The 23,635-nt window shown below is 41.6% G+C and overlaps 1 protein-coding gene across 1 annotated transcript in view; it reads left to right on the plus strand.

The window, feature by feature from the left end:
- The window catches only part of UBE2F (ubiquitin conjugating enzyme E2 F (putative)), a 61,808-nt gene that overhangs the window by 24,436 nt on the left and 13,737 nt on the right, over positions 1-23,635 (plus strand). Inside the window, exons 7-9 of the mRNA XM_063162669.1 lie at positions 2,928-2,985; positions 13,289-13,321; positions 15,511-15,573. Coding sequence (XP_063018739.1) covers positions 2,928-2,985; positions 13,289-13,321; positions 15,511-15,573 — 154 coding nt within the window. The remainder of the gene's footprint in view (positions 1-2,927; positions 2,986-13,288; positions 13,322-15,510; positions 15,574-23,635) is intronic.

The raw sequence follows: 23,635 nt of genomic DNA on the forward strand, positions 1-23,635 counted from the left end.
CATCTTCATCAGTGCTTTCCCCTCACATACAGCTCATGCTGTGGGGTGTGTTGGTGTGATAATCATCCCTGGATGGAAACATTCTAAATAGTTAACTTGTGGTCAAGTGTAACAGTTCTGGGCAGGAAATGTGGAGTTTTTCTGTGCTTTATGGACTGCAATTACCTGGGCCCTATTATTAATGACAGATCCTAATTAGGTCTGGCCCATACTGGATGTCCCCTCTACTACACATGTGGATAGAAAAAATTGTGTTTTCTCCAGATTGATCTTCTTTCCAGTAAATTGTTGTCACTTAAGCTGCAGGTTGGGTCAGCTGGAGTTTCAGAGGGTTTTACACTTACTGCAATCATGCAGTTCTCACTTTCAGGAGATGTTTTTTTGAAAGATCTCTTTATTTAAAAAGAAAACAATTCCTCAGAGCTTTCTGCCCTGCAGGAGTTACAGAATGAGGAGGTATTTGCTGAAATGACAGCTGAGCAGCTGACTGGTCACATCAGGGTTACTGAAAGTTCAAAAGCAGTGATTGTGCACTCTGCCCATGGAACCCAGGCTGATCTATGATTTGTAATCATAATTTGGGAGGTCTCCTTAGATCTGGGGAAAGGTTCTGTTTAATGATCATTAAACCCCTCAGAAAGGTTCTGAGGGGTTTAATGATCATTTTTAATCTGTAGAAGAAGGAGGGTGCTGCTCTAATAACAAATTACCAGCAAATGAGGAGTATGAAGCCACAGGACACTTCTGTGTCAGTAGTGGTGTTCACAGCAGTCTAAGAACAAGGGAAGAGATGAGAATCTTGACTCCTCCTTTCAGAAGGCTGATTGATTATTTTATAATATATTAGAAAGTATATTAGAAAATGATCTACTAAAACTGTGCTAAAGAACAGAAGAAAGGATTTCATCAGAAGGCTAGCAAGGAAAGGAATGGAATGATAAAATCTTGTGACTGCTCACAGCCTTGGCACAGGTGGGGCTGTCATTGGTCATCATGTAAAAACAATTCACAATTCTCCAAATCACATTGCAAAGCAGCAAAACATGGAGGAGCTGAAGCTTCTCAGGAGAAAAGAAAAATCCTAATGAAAGGATTGTTCAGAAAATATGTCAGTGACATGTGTGTTCCCTGCTTTCCTGCCAGAGTGCTCTGAGAGGTGCAGGTGTCTCCTCATCCTCGCTGTGGTGTTCAGCTGGAGCTCTGAGGACAGCTCTGAGGCCATGAGCCTTAGCTCATGCTCAGGTGCTCTGGCACTGAATATTTTTCTGACTTTATTTAGTGTGTTAGCTTTCCCCCCACTTGGAATTTCCCAGTCAGGTGGATGGAGAGGCAAATGGAAGCACTGCCACACAGTTTGATAAGGAGCAGACAAAAAGCTTTTTTTGCTTTTGTCATATGGAGACAAACTGCAGCCACAAGATGTTATTCTGAACGTTGCACAAGTGGTAATGGCATATTTTATCTTCTGAAAGGCACAGGAAGGAGATGAGCAGCACATTTGGGTGGAATGGGCTTGTCCAGGTTATCATCCTGCTCCTGGGATCTCTGCACTGAACAAGGATTGAATTTCCTTGCATATAAACTTGCCATGTTCATTAAATAACTACATAACCTCCATGGTCTAATCACCTACTGTAATTTAAAAATGACTTAATGCATGTCAGCCTGGGAATTGCTAAAACCTTACAGTTAAACTATTTCACTTTAACCCTGTCCTGTCATTTCAGTAGCAGAAGCTGCTGCTGCTGGGGAATTTCTGTGCTTTGCTGTGTGAGTTGTTTCAGCTGACTCCTTACAGAGGAAGGTGTGATTGTGAAATGATGCTTCAGGGAGCTTTTTACATTGTTTTCATTCAGATTATTACTTTTCTGAGCAAGACTTCAGCTTATTTCTCAATTCTGCTCTGATCCCCAATATATCTCCTCCTCATTACTGCTGAGCTTTGGATCTGAAAGGTCCAGAAATGCCTGAACACCTCAATGGTTTCCACTTGCAAACTGGTCAGCAGCTTCACTGGGCTTAATATGTGCAATAATATGGGATAATTATAATAATATCTATGCTGGATTGTGCATCTAAGAAATTCTGTATTTTTCTATATTAATATTAAAATTCAAGTTGTATTTTATAATACATGTATATATTTTGTATAATAAAATATTGATAAATACAGTAATAGAATACAATAATATGAATATAATATTTATATTATTTTATGATATAATAGTTTTTATATTTATATATGGTTTTATATATTTATATATTTTATATCCTATATATTTTTATATATGAGATATATATATATGTATATCCTATGTATATATAATCTTTAATATATTTATATCTTTATATATATTTTTAAAAAATTTTAATATGTTTTTTATATGGAAGTTTTTCCTCCAGAGCAGCCAGACTAAAACTCTCTCCCTTTCTTATCTTTACCTGTAGGAAGCTGAAGTCCTTTCACAGAATAGAGGATGATCCTCTCTTTGCTAATTAGCTATCCCTCCCCAAAACACCTTTTTTTTATTGGTTTGTACCAGTTTTGGTGAGGGATGGGTCATCCTGCAAGGCTGTCTCTTCACCAGAGATGAGCATGCTCTAAAATGCATCAGGGAATAAAAAAAGGGTTCAATGCAGAGCCTGTCACAAGTATTTCTGTCACACTTGTGCTGCTGGAGGAGAATAATTCAGGTGTTTTGACAGAGATGGGCTCAGATGGGGAGTTCTGTAATGACACTGTGGAGAAGGTAATTTTAGGCAGACATCCCAACTCCTGGGCTTTAAAATTCCATTACCTGGATATAAATAGTGCCGGAATTAGATCTTATCTTGCAGTTACTTCCTGATGGTTTCTTGTGAGGTTTGTGACAAAGGCAATTGAAGCAGAAGTTGCTCTGTGTAATGTGTGTGTCTTTCTTTTCCAGTTTATTGAGAGAACACTCAATTGATGGCACTGGCTGGGCCCCAACTAGAACCTTAAAGGTACTGATTTTTTTTGTTTTTGATGTTTCCTTCTAAATAAATCTTAAAAAACCCTTTTTTGGCCTTGGAAAGAATCAGTTCATGTGGTTTGCTCAAGAGCAGGTTTTTGAAGTGAGGATTTTTTGTCTTTGGTACAGTGCTGACTGTAGAAATGTTTTGGGAATTTTGGGGTGACTGCACAAATCCTGCTCTGCTCCAAGGTTTTGGAGGTTGGGATTACCCTGAGAACCCACACTCTGTGAGGTGTGCTGGTTTTCAGCCAGGCAGCAAACACAAGAGCATCCTGTGAACAGCAATCCATAACCCTGGTAATTTCCATGGGATTGATACTCCTGACAAAATCAGTGCAGAGCCCTGAGCAGGACATTTATCTTCCCCTTGCTGTTCCCAGGAATGCTGCCAAAATTGTTTCTTGCAGAGCTTTAACTGCATTAGGTGGATAAAGGGTACACATCAGGTGTTTGTCTCTTCCAAAAAACAAATTGAAAATGACCTTTATCTGATACTTGGTTTGCTCTTTGGCACTGTGAATGAGATTTGTGACTTTCTTCATCTGTAAAATCTCTGCTGAGGTGAGCATGTGACTTTCTGGAAGCAAAATGAGTGTTTTGTTTTGTGGATTTTCATAAGCACTCTTTCCCTATTGTTTTTTCATCACTTGGTGTGATTTGGTTTTGCCCTTTGTGTTTCTGTTTTCACCTCAGGTTAAATCAAGGCACTGAGTAATTTAAGTTAATTAGTTCTGTTCCTGTCCCTGTGTTTTCATTCAGAGAAAGTTTTAAGCTTAAAAATGAGTACAAATGGACAAGAAACCCAGAAAAGAGGAGCTTTTTCTGTGATTGTTGAAATGAAAGATTCAGCAAGAGAAAAGGAAACAGTAGCTTAACTTCAAAAAGAGAAAAATCAGATTGGATTTTTATATTTTGAACATTGAAGCATCACAGTTGTGAGCTCACTTTTTACTTTTCATCACCACCAGGGGAGCAGTGAGAATTTGCACAGAAGCTCTGTGGGCTGGAATCCAGTCTTGGCCTGTTAGGGACTTGAAAATCAGGATTTAATTTGTGAATTATATGAAGTCAGCCTGGTTTTCTGCAGGAATAGCTGACCAGTAAAGCACTCTGAACTACTCCTAAAGAATTAAATTGGGAGTGGGCATGTCCTTCTGCCACAAAAACTGTTCCAAGGGCATTAGAGAAGCCATTCAAGTAGAGAACACACATGCACAAACCAGCTGCATGTGTGGGGCTTGTGTGCTTCACCCTTTAGAGGGCTCAAGTTTTTGGTTGGGTCTCATTTTGGAACCCTTACATGTAAAGAGTTCTTACATGTAAAATCCTTCAAAATCAATTGCTGTGACCTTTTAAATCATTTTTTTTATTATCAAATGGGTAGAAACATGAAAAAACTTTCTGAAATAAAAATGAAAATCTGTTAAATTGTCTGGAAAACTTACCTGATAAAATGTATTTTTTACAGTGTGGAGGATTATTAAGAGGGGAAGACCTAACTCAGTTTTGTTTCCCAGCATTTTTTTGCACTTGCTGTCATCTCATCCATGATTGAATTCTCCTCAGGTTACCAAGTGTTGAGCTTTATCTATTTTCCCTTCTTTGTGCTTGGGAACACATTTCCCTGGACCACTGTGAAGAGCAGCCTGTGTGGAGTGAGGGAAATAAAGAATGTGCTATTTCTGAATTCCTGCCTGAGATGCTGTTTTGAAATCAGCTTCTGAGCAGAGTTGGGCTCTTCTCCTGAAACAGATTTAAAACATTACCCTGCCAGCCTGTCTATATATACACTTTTATAATCACTTTCTTTTTATTCATAGAAACACTCCAGAATCCCAAACCCTTAGGTAATTTCTGATAGTGATTGGTCTCCAGGCTGTGGGTTGTGTGAACACTGCTGCAGTGCTTCTTAGCTGATTTTTGTGTTCCTTCTGCTCCTTTGTGATTTTTGTGTTCCTTCTGCTCCTTTGTAGCTAAACCTGAACTAGCAACAGGAGCTTATTTACCTTTCAGTCTCCTTTCTGTCACATTGTGCATCATTTTGTTGCACACTTTCCTCTCCAAAGCAGCTTATTCACAAAGCTGGAGACTGCTGCATTTACTTTGGGCCCTGCTCAGAGTATCTGAACTTACTTTTTCTCCTGTTTTTAGGTGTGATGGTTAAAATGAAAGTTTCCCAGGCAGCAAGCAAATAGATGGCTTTAATCCCATTCTATTCTCAGGGTTTTTTTAATGTTGTTGGGAGTACCAGCTTTTAAATACCTCACATGACTTCACACTGCTGCTGTTTCTCTGCTTTGTAGCCTTCAGTAATTTCAATTTCAAACTCCAAAGTGCTGTAGTGGCTCCTGTTAGTCCCCAGCATGTGCCTCATTTGCCAGGATTATCACCTGCCTAGCTCAGTTAGTTCTCTTAATATTCCTCAGTTTTGTCCTAAATGCTTGTTTTCATTTTGCTCTGAGAACATCTCAGGTGATTGATTTTAAGAACTGAACAGGTGGATGTGTATTTTAAATGCCTGCCTGGTTCTAAAAGTCAGGATCCTTCTACAATTACCTCTGACTAAATGCAGCTGGAAATGGCTTCATAAATCACTGCCTGATTGATGTACCTTAAAAATAATCAAAGCACACTTGGGCAGCTCTGTGGAGGGCTGAGCAGATGAACAGTAAAACAGTGTTTAAAAATGTAAGATGGATGTTCACAGGGAATATTTGTCTTTTTTTCTTCTTTTTGTAGCCGTGTTCTCACAGAGATCAGCTAGGCTGTTCTCTGGAGCCTTTCCATGTTTGTTAGGTGTGTGTGCAGTTCAGTTTTTCACTGAGATGGTTCCAAGTGCTGGGTTTGTCATTTTTGTGTTCCTGCTCCTGGCTCTCCTGAGAGCAATAAACATCCAGGTAGTCTGAAACTCCAGATCTGCAGAGAGCTTTTCATGCCCCCCTGCAGGAAACACAGTTTTCTCAGGAATTTCTCTCCCATAACTCCAGATCCTGGTTAATAAATATCTGTCTGTGCTATTAGATTACCTGATCCAAAAGGAATTAAGAGTCATTTCCAGTAAACTGTTGCTGCTTGGACTTGATCCTTAGGAGCCTTGCTTATTTAATTAATGTTTTAATACTAAATGGCAGCATTTTGTCCTGTTTGGTTCACTGGTTCTGCCCTTGTCTTCAGTCACTGGAATGACTTCATTTGGAATTATCCAAATGTCAAACTCATCTCTTGGAGAAATAAATCAGAGGGTCCTGGCTTCATTTTCCCTGTTTACCTCAGTGTTTAAGCATCAGCCTGAGGAGTTTTGAAAGTACAAAACTTTACCTATCATCTCAAGGAAAATAAGATGGTCTGCTGTCAACATCATCTGTAATTAGTGTAGAGGAGTGTTTGGAACAGACAATAAAGTGACTGTCACTGTCTTGAGCATGAAGGGAAAAAAGAAACCTGCAAGCTTTGTTAGATTAATTCTTGTTGCTCGGGCTGTTTTTCTCAGCATTATGATAACATTGTACAGCTATTGATTTATTCAAATCCTCTTTTGGAGTTGGTCTTTTTATGTGTCTTCCTCACCTCTAAAAATTGAATAAGCCCCAGATAACAACTTCAGACCTAGTATTTTGAAAAAGAAGCTATGAACTGCTGAAGACAATCTTCTGTGCAGATCTGGCATTCAGGTTTTTTCTTAAAATAAGCTTCAGGAAATATTTTTCCAAAGGAATATTGTGTTGTATTTTGACTTCATTATAAATTGGCTTTATCAGTTTTGTAAGAGGCGATTTATTTCTTTCCCTTCCATACATGCCCAGGCTGGTGAAAATATAGAGCTGAGTGTCTTCTAATGGCTTTTTTTGCTTCAGAAATGCTTAGATTTTTATTTTCTCTCTTTAATGTCCCCTGGCAAAGCCAAATTTTTGGTGTAGGTGTTATTATGGGCACGTGAGTGAGGAGAGCTGAGATAATTGTAATTAACCCATGCTTGTTCTCCCCACACTGCTGGTTTCTGAATATTCACTTAGTGCCAGCTTTAATGCAGTGAGCAGAGTGCTCTCCAGAGGGTGATGGCTTCAGTGCTGTGATCACTGTGATCATTAAAAAGTCACAGAGAATTCCCCAGGGAACAATTTCCCCAGGATTATCCCCTTGTCCTGCAGTAACCACGGGGACAGAGGTCAAGGAGTCAGTGACAGAGTGAGGGATGGGAGTGCTCTGCATGCTTGGCACTCCCAGCTGCCCTGCTCTGGGACAGCTCTTTGCTCCTGTTTGCTTTCCCCTCCCATATTCCAGTACAAAAGGAATGCTTTTCCAGGCTCCCTCCTGGTTTTGTGTTTGCTAACTGGAGCAGTTTGTGCCTGTGAGGGTACCCAGAGCCCTGGGGGGAGCTGCTGCTGTGTTTGGGTGGGAAGCACAGGCAGGGCTGACAGGTACATGACAGCTGAGGTGGCTTTTGTGGGTGGCTGAAGAAAGGTGGCATTCACTCTGTCACCTTTTTCTAGGTGGAAACAATGTTTTTCAACCTTTGCAAGATGAAAGAAGAGCAGGAGAGGAAATATAAAAAGAGATTTTGTTTGTCTCTGGAAGGAAAACTTTTTTTTGATCCCCAGGACAAGTTTTTTGTGGGGATGAGGGATTGTTTGGTGGGGTGGGATGAAGTGTGCTTGGTGATTTTTTTTAGGCTGCAGTGAAGAGAGGAAGAAACTGAGATTGTTTTTAAGAGATGGTGGAAGAAGGGAAAGGAAGAGGAAAACCACGTTGAGGAGGTGAATAGGCAGACAGCACAGCAGGGAGCTGCCCCAGGAGCTGGCCTGGACTAGAGCAAGCTGGACTTCACAGTGGCATTTCCAGCCCTTTTTAAAACAAACCAAAAAAATTTACTTCAGATATGCTTGTATAAATTATTGCTGCTCCTTTTGTTCATCTGACTGGGTTAAATTGTTTGTTTGTAAAGAATTGTTTAGCAAGGAGCTTTGTTTTGTTTAGTCTGTTAGATCAGAAATGCTTCTTGGATCCCTTGAGGGAATTTCTTAGATTGGAAGTTTGTTAGATGCTTTTGTCTGGTTTGCTCTCTTCTTCAATTAATGTATTAAATATACTTTGCCTGTTAAAAGGAAAATCTTAATTTAATCTTAATTAATTCCATACCTCAAAAAAAGTGAGGTAAACTGGAAAATTTTAATTTAATCTTAATTTGCAATTTCCATGTCTGCTTTCACTCTCCAGAAGTGTTTGTGGTTGTCTTTCTGAGCCCCTTGTGTGTGGCATGGTTTCAGTGGCATTGCTTTTGTGAAGTGGCTCTGAGAACTGTCCCTTGGCAAGATCAGTGACTGAGTTAAGACCTCCTAGAAATGCAAAGCTTTGAGACTCCCTGGCCTCAGGAGAGGCTGTTTCAAAAGCTGCATTGAGGATTTTGAGGATTCTTGAACTTCAGACACTGCTGCAGCAGCAGGTTTTTTCTCCTCGTTTGGCATGCTGTAAATAAATCTGTGGGCAGGGGTTTAGTGTAACTTTTCCCTCAGATGCAGCACAAAAATAGTGCAGAATGAAAAGGCACAATTCTAAAGGGGTGTTTACAGCAGTCTGTTGGACTTCTGACTTGCTTGTGTTGACTTCCCCATGCTCCAGCCCAGGATGGTGGCAGTGCCATGGAGCAGAGTGTGCTTCCCTCATTATTCCATGTTCCCCTCACCCACTGTGGATTTAACCAGGTGCTGCTGTGCTTGGGAACCCCAGCTCTTGATTTCAGACACCATCACTGCCTCCTCTGAACTAACAGTAAATGTGAATTAAACCCATTTGTATATCCAAGACCTGCCTTGGACTCCCAAAGGCATCTGAGCCACAGGTGACACCTGAGCTGATGGGAAACCTCTGGGACACCACCCAGGGAACTGCCTGGGCAGGCTGGGGCAGGAACCAGATAAAGCAGCTCAAGGAGTTTGGCAGCCCAGGTGTCCTGGTTTGGAAAGCCAGGTGTCTGCTAAAGAAGGCAGGAGCCTCCCCTGAAATGGAGAATGTAAACCCTCCCCACCCCTCCCAATTGCTATAAATTTTAAATTAAGGGCTCTCAGGCAAAAAATATGGGAGTAGGAAATAACAGTTCTTTAATAGTGAAGAAAAATAAAAGGATAAAATAAGCAATGCAGTACACCAGAACAACACTGACAGAGTCAGAACCCAGCCTGACACCCTGTGGGTCAGGCTGTTGGTGGCAGTCCCATTGGAAATGTGGCTCAGCCCTCCTGCAGTGTCAGGGGTGGTTCTGTTGGAGCAGGGGGATCTGTAGAGAAGGATGTATTCTTCCTCTGAAGATCCAGTGGAAGGAGAGGCAGCTGCTGTTCCTCTGGGGAATCCCGTGGAGAAAGCCGTGCTGGTGTCTCACACACCTCTGGATTATATCTGGGTAGCAATGCTTGGCTCCTCCCTCTGGGCTCACATCTCCCAATGGGATGTTCTAGTTCTTATCAGCCATGCAGTGACATTCAATGGTCTGTTATCAGCAATGTCCCCTCCCAGGGAGGTGTGAATGTGGTCACTCAAAGAGAGAGATAAAGCAAACTGCCCACTTGACAAAGGTGATCTGCCACACAGATGGGAATGGAAAACATCTTGCCTTGCAACCTGGAACAGCAGGCTGCAGGTCCAGCACAAAAAGCAGGTTTGGGCCAAAAGCAGAGGCTCTCTCAGCTTTGCTCTGTGGCTGCACCTCAGCAGTGGTGCCCTTGTCCTCTGCAAGTTTGATGTTAAACCCAGAGGAGAGGTCTGATGAAAAGCAGCTTTGTGAAGGAAACAGCTTTTCAATTCTGATCTTGTACAAGTGGGATCTCACTGAAGTGCAGCACTGTCAGGGTGTGCACCATGAACATTCTCTGCTCCTCCCTGTGAAGATCATCTTTAAAAACTCCTGCACATGGGCTTAACTTGATTTTCAGACTATTTAATCCACAAGTTCAGTAAATATTTGAATCCTGATGTTTTATTACTGAAGGAGAACAGAAGTTTTGAAGCTGTTAAATCTGACATGATCTTCATGGGCTTGCACCTCCTTTTGGTTCCTCAGGAAAACCAAAAGCAAGCATCAAGGCTGTGCTTATCTGCTTGCAGCCAGCAGCTCTGCTGAAGTCAGCAGTGCAGAGTGATTATTTCTGCAGTTCAACAGTGTTGAGTTTTTCAAATACCAAATAGTTGCTTCACTTTTGCTCATCTGTTCCATCCCACTTCCCTTTCTCAATATCCTAGGTTTCAATCCAGCCTATCCTCAAGCTCATTACAAAAAGCAATTGTCCTCTGGTAGTAATTTAGCATTATTTTCTTATGGAGCCATGAAAGGGTATAAAAGGAATCCAGCAAATCATAAACTGGAAAAGATGGAAACATCAAAAATGGTATTAAGACTTGCACAGGTAAATTATTCAGTAATAATAGTAATCCTGTTATGCTTTGTGGTGTCTAGAATGGCAGTGGAGATGTACAGCATTCTGACAGCTTGTGCCTGTACAAAGGTTTTTGTTGGTTTTTTTTTTTTTGTTTGTTTGATGTTTCCTTTCTTATTTTTTAATAGAACTCTGTAAAACCAACTCAAGTGAGTCAAGCACCCCAAAGCATTAAAACCAGGGTTCAGCAGATAAGAATTTGGGAACAATTGATTATATAATATGAAAATATGATATCACATCTCCTTTTTGAGCTGCAGCATTTACTTGTGTGAGGCATTGGAGCTTGTCTTGGACAAGGAGGAGTTCTGTCTGGAGAGAGCTCTGCTGGTGTGTGGGGAGTTCTGGCAGAGCAGGAGGGTCAACACTGCTCAGGGTAAGGAGAAGATGAGCTCCTGGGGGTTTTAGAAGACACTGCCTTGCTCCTGGTTTGTTCCTTCTCAGCCATGCTGGTGCTGGAACAGCTGTGGACAGTTTGTACCCCTGGGGATGCAGGTTTGGCACTCAGCACTTAGAAATGGCCAGGCCCCAGAGTCCTCAGGTGACCTTGTAGGTGTCCAGGATGATTTTAATGCTCAGTGTTGTGGTTCTGCAGCTGCAGCCTGCTGTCCCATGGTGTAGGTAGAAGGCAACTTCTAAAAATGTCATTTTGTCCTGTAACTCTGCCTCCCTGAAGGGGAGAACAGCCTTGGAGGGCAGCAGTGGAATGGGATCCTGATCTTTGGGGGCAGAGGGGTTCCCCAGAGCTGCTGAGCACTCTCTGATCCCTGGATATGGGAGAATCAAGTGGAAATTGAGACCTTCCTGCCTTTTGCTGCTCTCCATGCCAACAAACCTTCCTTTAATCTGTGACTTTGGCACATCACTGCATTGTACTAATAATTTACCCCAAGGATTAATACAGGTGTCCTTAATACCATGCTCTGCTGCCCTCTGCTATGCTTGGTGTCTGTGCCAGCAGTTGAACAAGCACAGAAGCTTAAATAAAGTGTGAAACAATGATTTCCATCCCTTCTTTGAAATAATTGAATAATAAAACAATTAAAATTGAAATGTTAATTTTTCTTCTGCTTGCCAGGGAACTGGCAGAGCTGTTCTTTGGGAGTGAGGGTGACTGCTCAGCACTAGACTCTTAAAATTTCCAGATAACTGGAATTTAATGTTCATTTTTCTCCTGCTTGCTAAGGAACTGGCAGAGCTGTTCTTTGGGAGTGAGGGTGACTGCTCAGCACTGGAGGTATTTGCAGATAACTGGAATGAAATGTCTGGGTCACCCCTTTTGTGCAGTTCAGTGCCTGTGCTGCCACGTTTGAAAGTTGCTGTCTTTGCCACACTTGAGAAGGTGCTGAGGCTGGAAGGGCTGGCAGTGCCAGCCCTGCTGGGCAGATTGATGCTTTCAAAGCTCTCTTGGTTTGGAAATACAGGAGTCTGCTGAGGAAGGCAGGAGCCTCCCCTAAAATGGAAAATGTGAACCCTCTCCTTCTGAATTGTTATAAATTTTAAATTAAGGGGCTCTCAGGCAAAAAAATATAGGAGCAGGAATAACAGTTCTTTAGGGAAGAAAATAAAGGAAAGAAGATAAAAAGATAAAATAAAGAAGATAGTGTAATGCATGGTTTATTTTATTTTATCCCTAGAAGAAAATAAAAATATAAACAATGCAGTAAACCAAAACAACAGTGACAGAGTCAGAACCCAGCCTGACACCCTGTTGGTCAGGGTGTTGGTGGCAGTCCCATTGGAAATGTGGCTGCAGCCCTCCTGCAGTGCCAGGGGTGGTTCTGTTGGAGCAGGGATCCTGGAGAAAGGTGCATCTTCCTCTGAACATCCAGAGGAAGAAGAGGCAGCTGCTCTTCCTCTGGGGAATCCAGTGGAGAAGCTGTGCTGGTGTTCCAGAATCTCCAGATTATATCTGGGTAGGAATGCTTGGCTCCTCCCTCTGGGCTCACATCTCCCAATGGGATGTTCTAGTTCTTACCAGCCATGCAGTGACATTCAATAGTCTGTTATCAGCAGGTGTTGTGGAAGAGATAAGGAAAACTTAGCAGAAGACAGCTGCCATCCAGATGGCAAATAGAATACAATTTACTTGGCAGTCCAGGCCAAAAGCAGCTAAACTGAGTGGGTGTGTGCAGGAGCAGAGGGAATTGGATGGTGAGAGGCTGTGGGATGCTGACATTGTGTCTTGTTCATTAGGGCATAATTGGACAGGGTCCTTAAGGGATGGGGATTTCTGTGCTGCACACCCTCAGCTCAGGGCCCAGAGCAGGAAACAAGCTCACATACACTCAGTTATTGAAGGTCTTTGCTGTGCATAGGAAGTTTGGTGCTTTGAGGCTTTATCTTTGGTGTAAATTGGTAAAATTGCATTTTAGTTGTGGAATGACTTGAGATGTATGTTTATGTAAGAACAGTATTTCTCTGTACTCCTACTACAGCTCACCCTCTTTTCTCTGATATGTTGGCAGTTTCAAGAATTTGTTTGACCCCTCTTTAATTTAAGAATAGGTTGCTGAATTAGCTTTCATTACCCACCCTTTAAGCAGTGCTGTTTTCAGCTGGTGGCAAATCCTGAGGTATCACTCCTCTCCTTGAATGGAGGAGCAACAAGAATACACTCAGAATGCTCTGACCTTCTGTTTGAATATGCAGTATTTGGTTTTTGCTGCCTTCTAAATATCAAGTGGCCCTGAAATGGGAATGCCTTTTCAGCATTTTGATTTAAATTAGTAATACCTTACTCCTAATCTAGATTTTTTCCAGTTATTTAATGGATTAACTAAGTTTAATTTAATGGAAAAATTAAGTTTGTGAACACATTCAAAACTCCTGAAATGCCTGTCTAACTAACTATGTTTTTCTTTGCAGGATATTGTCTGGGGGTTAAACTCTTTATTTACTGTAAGTAAAAGAATATTTTGCACATCCCCTTTTCTTTTTCCTGCCTGGTTTAGTTTCAGCATCACCTAATGACAAACCAAACTGCCTTTAAAAGTTTAGGTCTTTACTGGCTTCCTTGGCTTCAGTGGGTGTTGGATGAGTGTGAAATCAGATTGTGCTTTTGTTTGTGGAACTCATCCAGACTGTCTGAAATGCCAGCTTTTTGTACATGGGTTTTACTTTGGTTAGAAATATTAGGGGATATTTTGGTAACAAATTGTTTGGGATCTTCCACTCAGTGTGAAACTACTTCTGCTGATTTGCAGGAAATAGAAATTCATACTGCTCTGAGAAGGAATTGTGTTGGTGTTAGTCTTAAAAAAAAAAATGTATTTTGGTGTTAATATCTGCCCTGCAGTCTCATTCCTTGTTTTTATAAAACCTGACTTGTCACAGAATTTATGTGATTTTATTCAGGGATCCCATTTCCTCCTCTGTTTTTTAAAGATATTTGGGAGGAAAGAACCTGTAATTACAGGAGCATCTTGAAAATGGAGCAGAGGGCAGGAAGCAACAGCTGCTTTTGCCCTGAAAGTGCAGAGAAACTAAGTCTTCACAAAAGTTACCTTTTTTAAGGATTCCTTTCCTCAGCCATTGCTGCTGGGTGGGAAGGTCAGGAGGAGGCAAAGAGCAGCACCACCTTGGTGGCCACATTTGTCATCTCCTCTGGAGGGGCCACTGCAGGGTATTAGAAGGAAGCTTGGATTTCCTGGCATCCAAAGTCTTGGTTGGTTTTTTTCAACAATTTCTTTGATGTAAAAGTTTGGAGAGCATTTGCCTTTCCAGCAAATGTGAATTGCATTTCAGAGTCAGTCTCCCTGTGCATGCCAAGTAGAAGGAAGCAAAATCCTCAGGGGCAGAGCTGCATAAAATCAAAATACTGAGCAAAGAGCTGCAGGGAGGGGTGGTCCTACCTAGGGAGACCATGGGGGTTTGTCATGGCTGTGTCAGGAAAATGAATCCACAAACACCAGAGGTTTATGCCCAAAAAGGAGGCAGAAGAGTCCTGTAACTTAATTCAAATAAAGGGAGAGGCCATGTGGCATTCCCCTGGGGTCTCTCCAATTTTTTGGAACATGCAGCCTCCTTTTTATCCTGATTTCCCAGCCACATTTCCCTTCTCTCTTTCCCCATTGGTTGAGGTACTTGAGAGGTACAGATTTCCTGAAATGCCTGATACTGAAGATCTCTCTCTAATGTATGACCCTCCTTTTAATTTTTCATTCTTATGGAGTTAAGGGTTATTCCCCAGTGTTTCTTTTCTCTTTCAATCTCCAATTTAATTTATCAACAAACCTACATTTTGTTTGTAAAGGCAAATATCTTTTTCCATTCATCAGTCAGTGGAATCCTTCCCATTGTTTATTTTATCTCTCAGTGCTGGTTTTATCTACCACTTGTGATTGAGTGTTATTTTTAATGCTGATTCCTCTTCTCCATTGTTTTTAACTGTAAACCCTTTCTTCTTCCAAAGGTAATATTTGAGATTAAACTGAGAGACTTGAGGTTTGTCAGGACTATTTCTGCTCCATGTCCCCACATTAGTTCTTTGCACTCTTTTACCTCTATTTCCACTATTTCCTCTATTTCTATCATTTCCTCTATTTCCACTCCCTTGTTTTTCCCAGAGCACTAAAGCTTCCCTGTCAGGCTCTAGGTCACAGAGAGAGTGAAATTGCTTCTTCACAGAGAATGAAATTGCTTTTCTGTGGAGGTGGAATTAAGGAAACTCCCACTTTATCAGCACACTGTTTGCAGAAGTTTTTTTCAAGGTTTACTTTGTCCTCTAAGAAAAATCAACAGGAATTGTGCCTCCTGGAAGTTTGACTGTTCCTCTAAAATTTACTTTTCTGCTAGAAATACTTTCACTTCCAGGGAGAAGTGTCATGGGGCCCACACCAGCAGGGCTTAAATGCCCTGGTGCTGTTGCCATTTAATTGCTCTGTGATTTGCTTTCCAATTACCAAATTACTCATTTGCATTTACCTTTTGGCACCGAGGCAGTGATTAAATGATGAAATGATGAAAAAAATGATGAAATGAATCCTGCTGCCCTGTTTGCTTTATTCCATTTTCTTGTTCCTGAGGTCTCTGGGCTCCTGGTGATGCAGTGAGTGGGAGCCCCTCAATGTTCTCTCTTTCTTTTCCAGGATCTTTTGAATTTTGACGATCCTTTGAATATTGAGGCTGCAGAGCATCATTTGCGTGACAAGGTGAGTCAGTGGTTTATTTAAGGCAGGTTGTTCCTAAACAAGCACACATTCTGTACTCAGCACTTCCCAGGCAGTTCCTTTTAGAGTGGTGGAGCTGCTGCTGGAGGTAGCTGAGTGACTCATTGTATCAGCAGCCAGTTACTCAAACAAAAAGGGCTTTCTCTGGGAAAGCAAACTGCACACAGCTGAGTTAGTCACCATCTGCTGGGCTTGTGGGCCACAATGTGGCCACAGCCCCAAAATAGATAATCTTTCCCTTCTTGTGGCTGAGATTTCCCTCAAGTTGTGCATGTGCTGTGCAGCAGGCTGATGGTGAGCTGCTTTGGCAGGGTGACCTTTGCCTTAGAAGATCTGTGAGAAGATCTCCTCTCTCTCTGTTTTCAAAGGCAGCTCCTTTACTCTGAGCTATTCCATGTTGCCTGTGTTTATAAAGCCAGGAGAAATCTGGGCAATTTAAAGAACAGGAGTAGAAACTTCTATTTTCTTTTTACTGATCCTAATATTTGTGTATTATGGAGTGGGCATAGCAGAACATGGCCTGGTGAACATAAATGAGATGTACTGCTCACCTCTGAGCAAAAGTGCCAATTTCTCCTTTGGATCCATCTCCAAAATTCCATCATGTCATGGATGTTTACTCAAGCCCACAGAACTCACTCCTAGTTATGTTCAAGACATCTTGTTCTAATTAAACTCTTCTGACACTTTTGTTGAAGTTCACCTTTAAGTTTGCAGAAAGTTTCCAGGTAAGCAAGTGTTGATTTGAAGAGTTCATTGAAAGTACAGTCAGGCAGTGCACCTAATTTATCTCATTTTTTCAAGAGGAAATACCAGGATTGCAAGTTCATCTTTCCAGCTATTTTTTGATTAATGAGATCTTGTAGCTATTCTGGTATTCATCCATGTGTGCAGGGCTGAGATGAGAACATAACATACAGCAAAGCTGGAAAAAATAACCTGCAAAACTCCTCTGGAGGAGAGGGGTCTCTGTGCTTTTGTTTTAGCATGGAGTCACAGAATGGTTTGGGTTGGAAGGAACCTTAAAGCCCATCCCATTCCATCCCCTGGGTGGTTCAAATTGCTGTCCTGCACCTCTCAGCCTCATTGAGAGATTGGAAATCTTGGGAATCCACAGAAAGGAAAATGCTGCCTGATTTAAAAGGCACACCTCCCTCAAAAACAAAGGTGAGCCCTCAAAAATAGGTACTGCTACACTAATTAACTAATTACATGGAAGCTGTTTGAAGAAGTAAAAAGGAAATTAGGTTATTTTTTGACAATCTTCTAAATCATAATTTTTTAGGGAAAACACATTTTTTATTTATTAAACTCCTAGTGGTCTCATAAGCATCTCTAAAATTCATATTATGCCATTTTAATTTTCTTTTTTGAGCCTATCTGAATTTAATGTGTGTGCAATGACAGCACCAGGTAGGGCTGGATTTTTTGTAGTGTGTTTTGTGGTGACATCAAAAACACCCAATGATGCCTTTGTGGAGAGAATAAATAATGCAAGAGAGAGGAAAAGCTGCACTTGCAGCCTGAGTTGTTTTGGTTCCCTGTGGCAGAGATGTCATATTTTACATAAACACTTTGTTGTGGAGTCAGACTGCTGTGGTACCATCCTGGCTCTTAAGAAATACTTGCAATGCCCAATAGGATTAATATGGGAATCTTAATTTGTTTTCTTTCTTCTGAGACTTGTTTACATGTGTAATAGAATTATAAAAATAGTGTATATGTAATAAATGTGCAGTATCTGCATGGACAGATGTGCAAGAAACAGTTCTGCACACAAACATCTGTGTGCAGGGGAGTCCTGGGAGTGTGGGGTGTGTGACAGCCAAAAACTGCACCCAGGGCTGTCTGCTGTGCTTCTCCCAGAGGAGCTGACTCAGAATTTCACTGATGTCCCTTCAGATCTGACATCCTGAGGGTACCAGCTAATCCCAGGTCCTGCCTGTGGTTAGTGAGAGCTGAGGCTGGCTTTGGTCAGCTCCAGGTCATCACAAATCACTCCTGCCTTGCAGATGCTGGAACAATCCCAGCAGAGGTAGCAAATTCTTCTTGCTGATTGTTGGGAAACAGCTGTGCTGGGAATGTTTGTGTTGGGTCAGGCTGGAAGGGGCTGCTGGGATCCCTTTCTCTGTGAGGCACCTCTCCATTCTTGCATTAAATCTGAGCATGTTTGGAAAAGCAGCCTTGTTCTAAGATACAAAATTCAGAGCTCAGGTTCCAGAAATTAATTGTGTTATTAACCTGTCCTACCTGGGATGTGTGTTAGTGCAGCTTCAGCTTCCAGCCCTGCCTGACTTGCTTCAGCTCCAGGAGGGAGCTGCCACTCACTGAACTTGTTCCTTTGCAGCTCCCTTCAGTCACTGAGCATCAAGCCACTTCTACAAATTATTTTTAAAATTAATGTGTTTGTTTATGCAGCTTTACTAATTCTACACTTCTCCCACACACACCTTACTAGGTGCCAGTAATTTTTGGCAGGCTGTACAACAAATTTGGGCAACATCTGTTTTCCCAAATGCTGGACATCTCTGGTGCCCACATTGCTCTGCAGTTGAGTCACAGTCACTGGGAGATAAGCAAGCATCCCCTCCTGGTGTAGAGCTCAATAAATCAGAACAAAAAGATGATAAAAAGATGATTGATGTGTCTGTGTAAACCAAGCAAGGAGTTGCCCAGCATTGTCTTCTCACACTGATACAATCTCAGCAGTTGGTTGTTGATTTCTTGCAGAATTTAAAGAAGTTCTTACTAATTAATGAGCTTGGAGCACTCTGCATTTAGCACAGGAGTCACTGTCAGTAGTTATGGATAGCCAGAGCCATTAATTATCAATCAATCCCATGGATTCTAAAGCAATGAGAAAGTGTTTAAGTTTTAATGACTGCTCACTTAAAAATTATGTGAACTAAAAATTGTGGGATTTGCTGGTTTTTATACAGCAAACACATAGAGCTTGTGCTCTGTGGCAGCCAGGCAGGCTGAACACTGAAACTTTGGGGATCTTTTGGGAGATCCAGGCTCTGGAAGAGCTTGGCAGTGGAAAACCAAGTGAGCTTAGTGCTTCAGGACATGGTATTCCTCCTGCAGAGGTGCTGTGGGTGTGATTTGTTAGCTGAAATCTAGGAAATGCTCTCTGTATGGCCATGTGTCATGGCTGCTTTGGGAGCTGCTGCCTCAGGACATGGTGATTTGCCAGTGTAAAATGTAAAAACCTTTGCATTTCCTAGAGGTGTTCACTTCTGCCAAAAAACATTTCAAAGCCATTTGTACAACACACAGCAGAAAATTCATTGCAAGCTCAGTGTGGCATAAAGTAGAAATGTTTTTCCAACTATTCCTTTTAGATTTCTTCCTCACCTAGGCCTGCTGAGTCAAAAACCCTAATGCTGTGACTATTTTAATTATATTTCCCCTGTATTTGGTGCAATTCAAGCAAACTTCTGTCATCCTACAGATTAGCAAACACTATTATTTTTCATGCCTGTGATCAGGAGTTGTTTCAGCAGTAGAAGCTGAGTTCCATCTCCCTGTGCTGTTTCCATCTCAGTGCAGCCCATCAGTCCTCACTCAGTGCTTGGTGCTGTGTCCTTGTGAAAGCCTCAGGTAGATTGCACTTGGCAGGGAATTTTTCTTCCTCCTTGTGAAAATCCAGCTTATCACATTTACCTGCAGCTCTGGAGTGCCAGAGCTGAGAAATCTAATGGGAAGAGGTGAGTGTTTGCCAAGGACCCACTTCAAACACATTTTTTTGCCTAATTCAGTGAGCCTTGATTTTATTTGGAAAGCAGCATTAAATGCTCAATTATTTTGCATAAGTTTGTGTGGAGGAGTTTGGCTCTGGATTGACTTTTGCAATTCTTTTTTTAAATTTTTAAATTTTAATTAAAAGTTTCTCTGGGTGATAAAGACAAAGTTTTATATCAGGGTTGTTTCTGTGGAGATGGATTTATGAAATTCATGGTGTTACAGAATCTGAAGCTGCCTCTGAAGGTTTTCTGCCCTCAGTTCTGTAGGAAACTTGGCTTTAAATACCCAGGCCCTCCTCTCAGCTGCCTGTGGTCCTTGGAGGTGGTTCTGGTGACTCTTATGGGATGAATGTTCTCCTGAAGTCACCTGAGGACTGTCATGGTGTCCTCACTAGTGACAGCACTGATCTCACTCCATTAGAAATTCCATTGGTAATCAGGAACAGTGGCTGAGTACAGATCTCACTGAAGAGATCTGCTCACAGAGCTAACAAAACTGATATTAATGGAACTAAGAAAAGATGGGGAGGCCACAGTTGCTCTGTGAGTGCCAGAGGTTTTGGATTTTTTTGGTCACAACTGGCAGCAGGATTCTAGGGGCATCTTCAAAACATTGGGTGCTGGACAAATGACTTTCAGTGCTGCATCTCCCTTAGATATCCATAAGTCTTACATCAGAGTTATGGAATGAAAAATATGGAGGAAATAATCTAATTTACAGAAAAAAATGTAGCTGGAAAGGTGCAAAGAAAAGACATAACCTACAGATTGGACTTTTAAGTTTTGTCATACAAACTCTGCAACAGAGCAGGAGAGAAAATCAGGTCTGGCAGGGCACAGATGAAGAACAGGCATTGTAAAAAAGCTCTTAATATTACAGCAGAATAATAAACAAAGGTGGTAATTTTTATAACATTTCATAGTTGTAGGCAGTTTGTTAGAGCCCTTAAACAGCAAACAGGTCAAAATTTTTGCAGGAGAGTCTTAATTGTTCAAGCATTGCCCAGAGAAGCTGTGGCTGCCCATCCCTGGAAGTGTCCAAGGCCAGGTTGAACAAGGCTGGGGATAGTGGAAGGTGTCCAGCCCATGGCAGGAGTGGATGGGATGAACTTCCAACCCAAAGCAGTGTGGAATTCTCTGAAACCCCTGGGGAACTGGGCAGGAACCAGCAGCACAAAGTGTCAGGGCCTGGGCCAGAGACCTCCTGAGAGCAAGAGAAGCTTGTCAGCAAGTCAGTAATGAAAGTAAGAAATAAATACAGATTTTCTGTAGAGGATCTCCAGGCATCCCTCTGGAAACACAATTTAAATTTCCTCCCAGAATTTCCACTTGCCCAGCACAGCCTCCTCAGTTCTGGAGCCATCAGGAAGCAGCAGCAGCAGCTTGGGATTGTAAAACTTGTTTAGCCAAGAGTGATTTCCTCCTTGTTGGTTGTTTTTGTTGTTTTTAATCAGACACTTCAGGTCTGGCCTGGGAAGCACATCTCCAAGAGGAGAGGGATTCCTGTCCCTGTGTCCCACCTCAAGTTTTATCCAACCCCAATCTGAGAGCCTGGTGCTTTCTCTGAGTTATTCCTGGTGCTTTCTTCTCTGAGTTATTAATCTGAGGGGGCAGATTTGGGGTCTTTTATCCCTGCTGAAGTTTGCAGTAATTCTCTCCTTGCACTGCTGCTGCCTTCAGACAGCTAAAGAGTCCCAGAGCTCACTGCCTCTGTGTCATTTCAGATCTCATCCTCCTAAAGACTCCTCCAAAGTGAAGTCCTGGCCAGCTGTGCTTTCATCCTCCTGGCTTTGTATTTCTGTGCTCATACATAATAAGGACATAATTACATTTGGATTTCAGCCTCCCTTCAAATTCCATTTTTCTGTAGAGCTGAAGAGAAGTATTTGAAACTAAATAATGCCTTCAGATTTGGATTCTGTTTTGTCTCATCATTGATCATGTTGATGAAGTTAGTTTTCTTCTGTTAATGTGATTTCCTATCTCAGGAGATCAGTCTGATTGAAATGCTCTTTGATACATCTGAATGAAAAGCATCCTGTGAATGCCAGTGCCACAGGATCCTCTAAGCAGGCAAAAAAATAACCTAAAATAAAATTCAACTTGGAAATTTGGGGAAGAAAATATTCATTATCTGTATTTCTTCCTCATATCTCCTGGTTTAAAGTAATTTATTTAAGTGATCTTACAGTAGCTTCTTTGTTTCTCTGTTGTACCTCTTCTGTCTTTATAATTTTTATTTCAAAGGCATATTTGAATATTTAGCAGGTTTTTTCCTGTTCAGAAGACATCAGGTCTTTTCCTTGCCACTTCTTACCTCCAGACTGCTTAGATTCTGGTATTTTTCAGTTTATTTATGGCTTAATTCCTTGAGGCTTAAATCTGTCTGGGAGTTAGAAATATTATCCACTGATCTGTAGTAATTGTTGGCCAATTTGGGTGCAAAACATCTTGTTTGGATAGCAGTCACCAAAATTGTCCAAGATTCTCTAAAATACATTTTCTATATAAAACAGTTAGAGAATATAAAGTATAATAACCAAAATTTCATGGGCTGTGGATGCTGCATCCTGTCACTGTGCATTTCAGAGATGTTATTTGTGGTAAAAAGCATTAGAAATAGCTCTAAACAGGCATTTTATTTTCCAGATAATTGTGGATAATCTGTGTTCTCTGGTGGGTAGTGGTCCCTGAAGAAACAGAAAATTGAAATGCTTTAGTTTTGCAAAGTATTCAAAGCACACGGGTGGCTCAAAAGTCAAATACCTCCATGACCCAAGCTGATATCATGTTTCTGTCTGAATGTTTCTTTATTGGATTGCAGCCAGGGAATGCACTCCAAGGGATTTTAATGGCAAACTGCTTTCTCTAATGCCTTCCCTAAGGAATTTTTAAGAAATAATGCTCATTTCTTTCATTCACTCATTATTTTTAGCCCAGTTCTCTTGTCAGGCTTTTCACCCTTGCCAATGGTTTCCCATCACAGCCAGCTGGAATTTTTCTCCAAACATATCCAGTGAAGTTCTGTATTCAAACAGTGACAGTGATACATGAAGAGTTCTGATAATTACTCTTACCATTTTTTAAGCTCAAATGTCAAGTTTAGTGATGACTCAAGGCAGCTGGAAAATTTGCTTTAGAACAGAGAAAATGCTTCAAAAACATTTCCTTGAATGTAGTTTTTAAAAGTATTTTATTATTATGGTGTTTGAGCTGCTGCTGGAGGAGCAATGTTCTGGGTGTACAAGGTGCTCATAAAGCATGAACAGATTGAGCTGGATTATTTTTGAGGGGTTAAAAAACCAAAGCATCAAAGTTTGACCTCTTGAACGTGGCATAAAGGAGTGAGAAATCAACAATAAAGAAGATTTTCTGGAATTTATTTCTGGCACAGTGCTGGTGCTTGCCTGGGTTAGGGCTGCATTCATTCTGACAAAGTGACAGGAAAGAAGGGGATTGGTTTCAGCTGCCAAGTGAGGTGTTGTCAGGGACTGGGGCTTTTCCATGGACTCCTGCCTGTGCTGGCAGACTTGAAAGGAACCTGTGTGAAAATTCAGCTTGTCATCATGTCCTGCCTGCCTTGTCACCAGTGTGAATAATTCAGTAACAAAGCTACCAAGCCAAAATAGTTTTTTTTGGTTTTTTTTGTTTTTTTTCCTGCTGCCTTGAAAGATCTTTATTTCAGTAGTAAAACATTTAGCATGTAAGCTCCAAGTTTATTTCCATGTGAGTCACAGAGTGGTGGGGTTTGGAGGGAACCCTCCAGAGCATTCAGTGCCACCTCTTGCCATGGGACACCTTCCTCTGTCCCTGGGTGCTCCTTGGACACTTCCAGGGATGGGGCAGCCACTTTAATTTTGGCAGATTTTGTCTTAGCACTGGGAAAAAATCAGCCTTGGTCCAAGTTCTGCAGGAACAATTGACTAGCCCTGTGTGTTCAGAGATCCCCCTGGGTTTCTTCACCTGGGAGTGTCAGAAGGATGGTGCTTATCACATGAGCCCTCCTGTGATGAGGCAAAGCCTCTGGTCAGGCACTCTGAGTGCTTGGAGTGCAGAGATTTCATCCTGCAGGACTGGGCAATTGCTGTTGTTATGTTTTATTTAGCTGCAGCAACAGAAAGAAGTTGGCCAGAGGATCCTGTTGGGGTGTGTGCTCCCCAGCAGTGAAATGGGAGCTCAGGGGTTCTCAGATTCCTGCACCATCTAACATAACCCTCAACTCCAAACCAGCCCTTTTAACTCCCCCAGCCCTTGCAGGGCTTGCTGCACAAAACAACAGCTGCTTTGGATTCTTCAGT

The sequence above is a fragment of the Melospiza melodia genome, chromosome 8 (genome assembly GCF_035770615.1).
Source record: "Melospiza melodia melodia isolate bMelMel2 chromosome 8, bMelMel2.pri, whole genome shotgun sequence".
NCBI lineage: Eukaryota > Metazoa > Chordata > Aves > Passeriformes > Passerellidae > Melospiza > Melospiza melodia.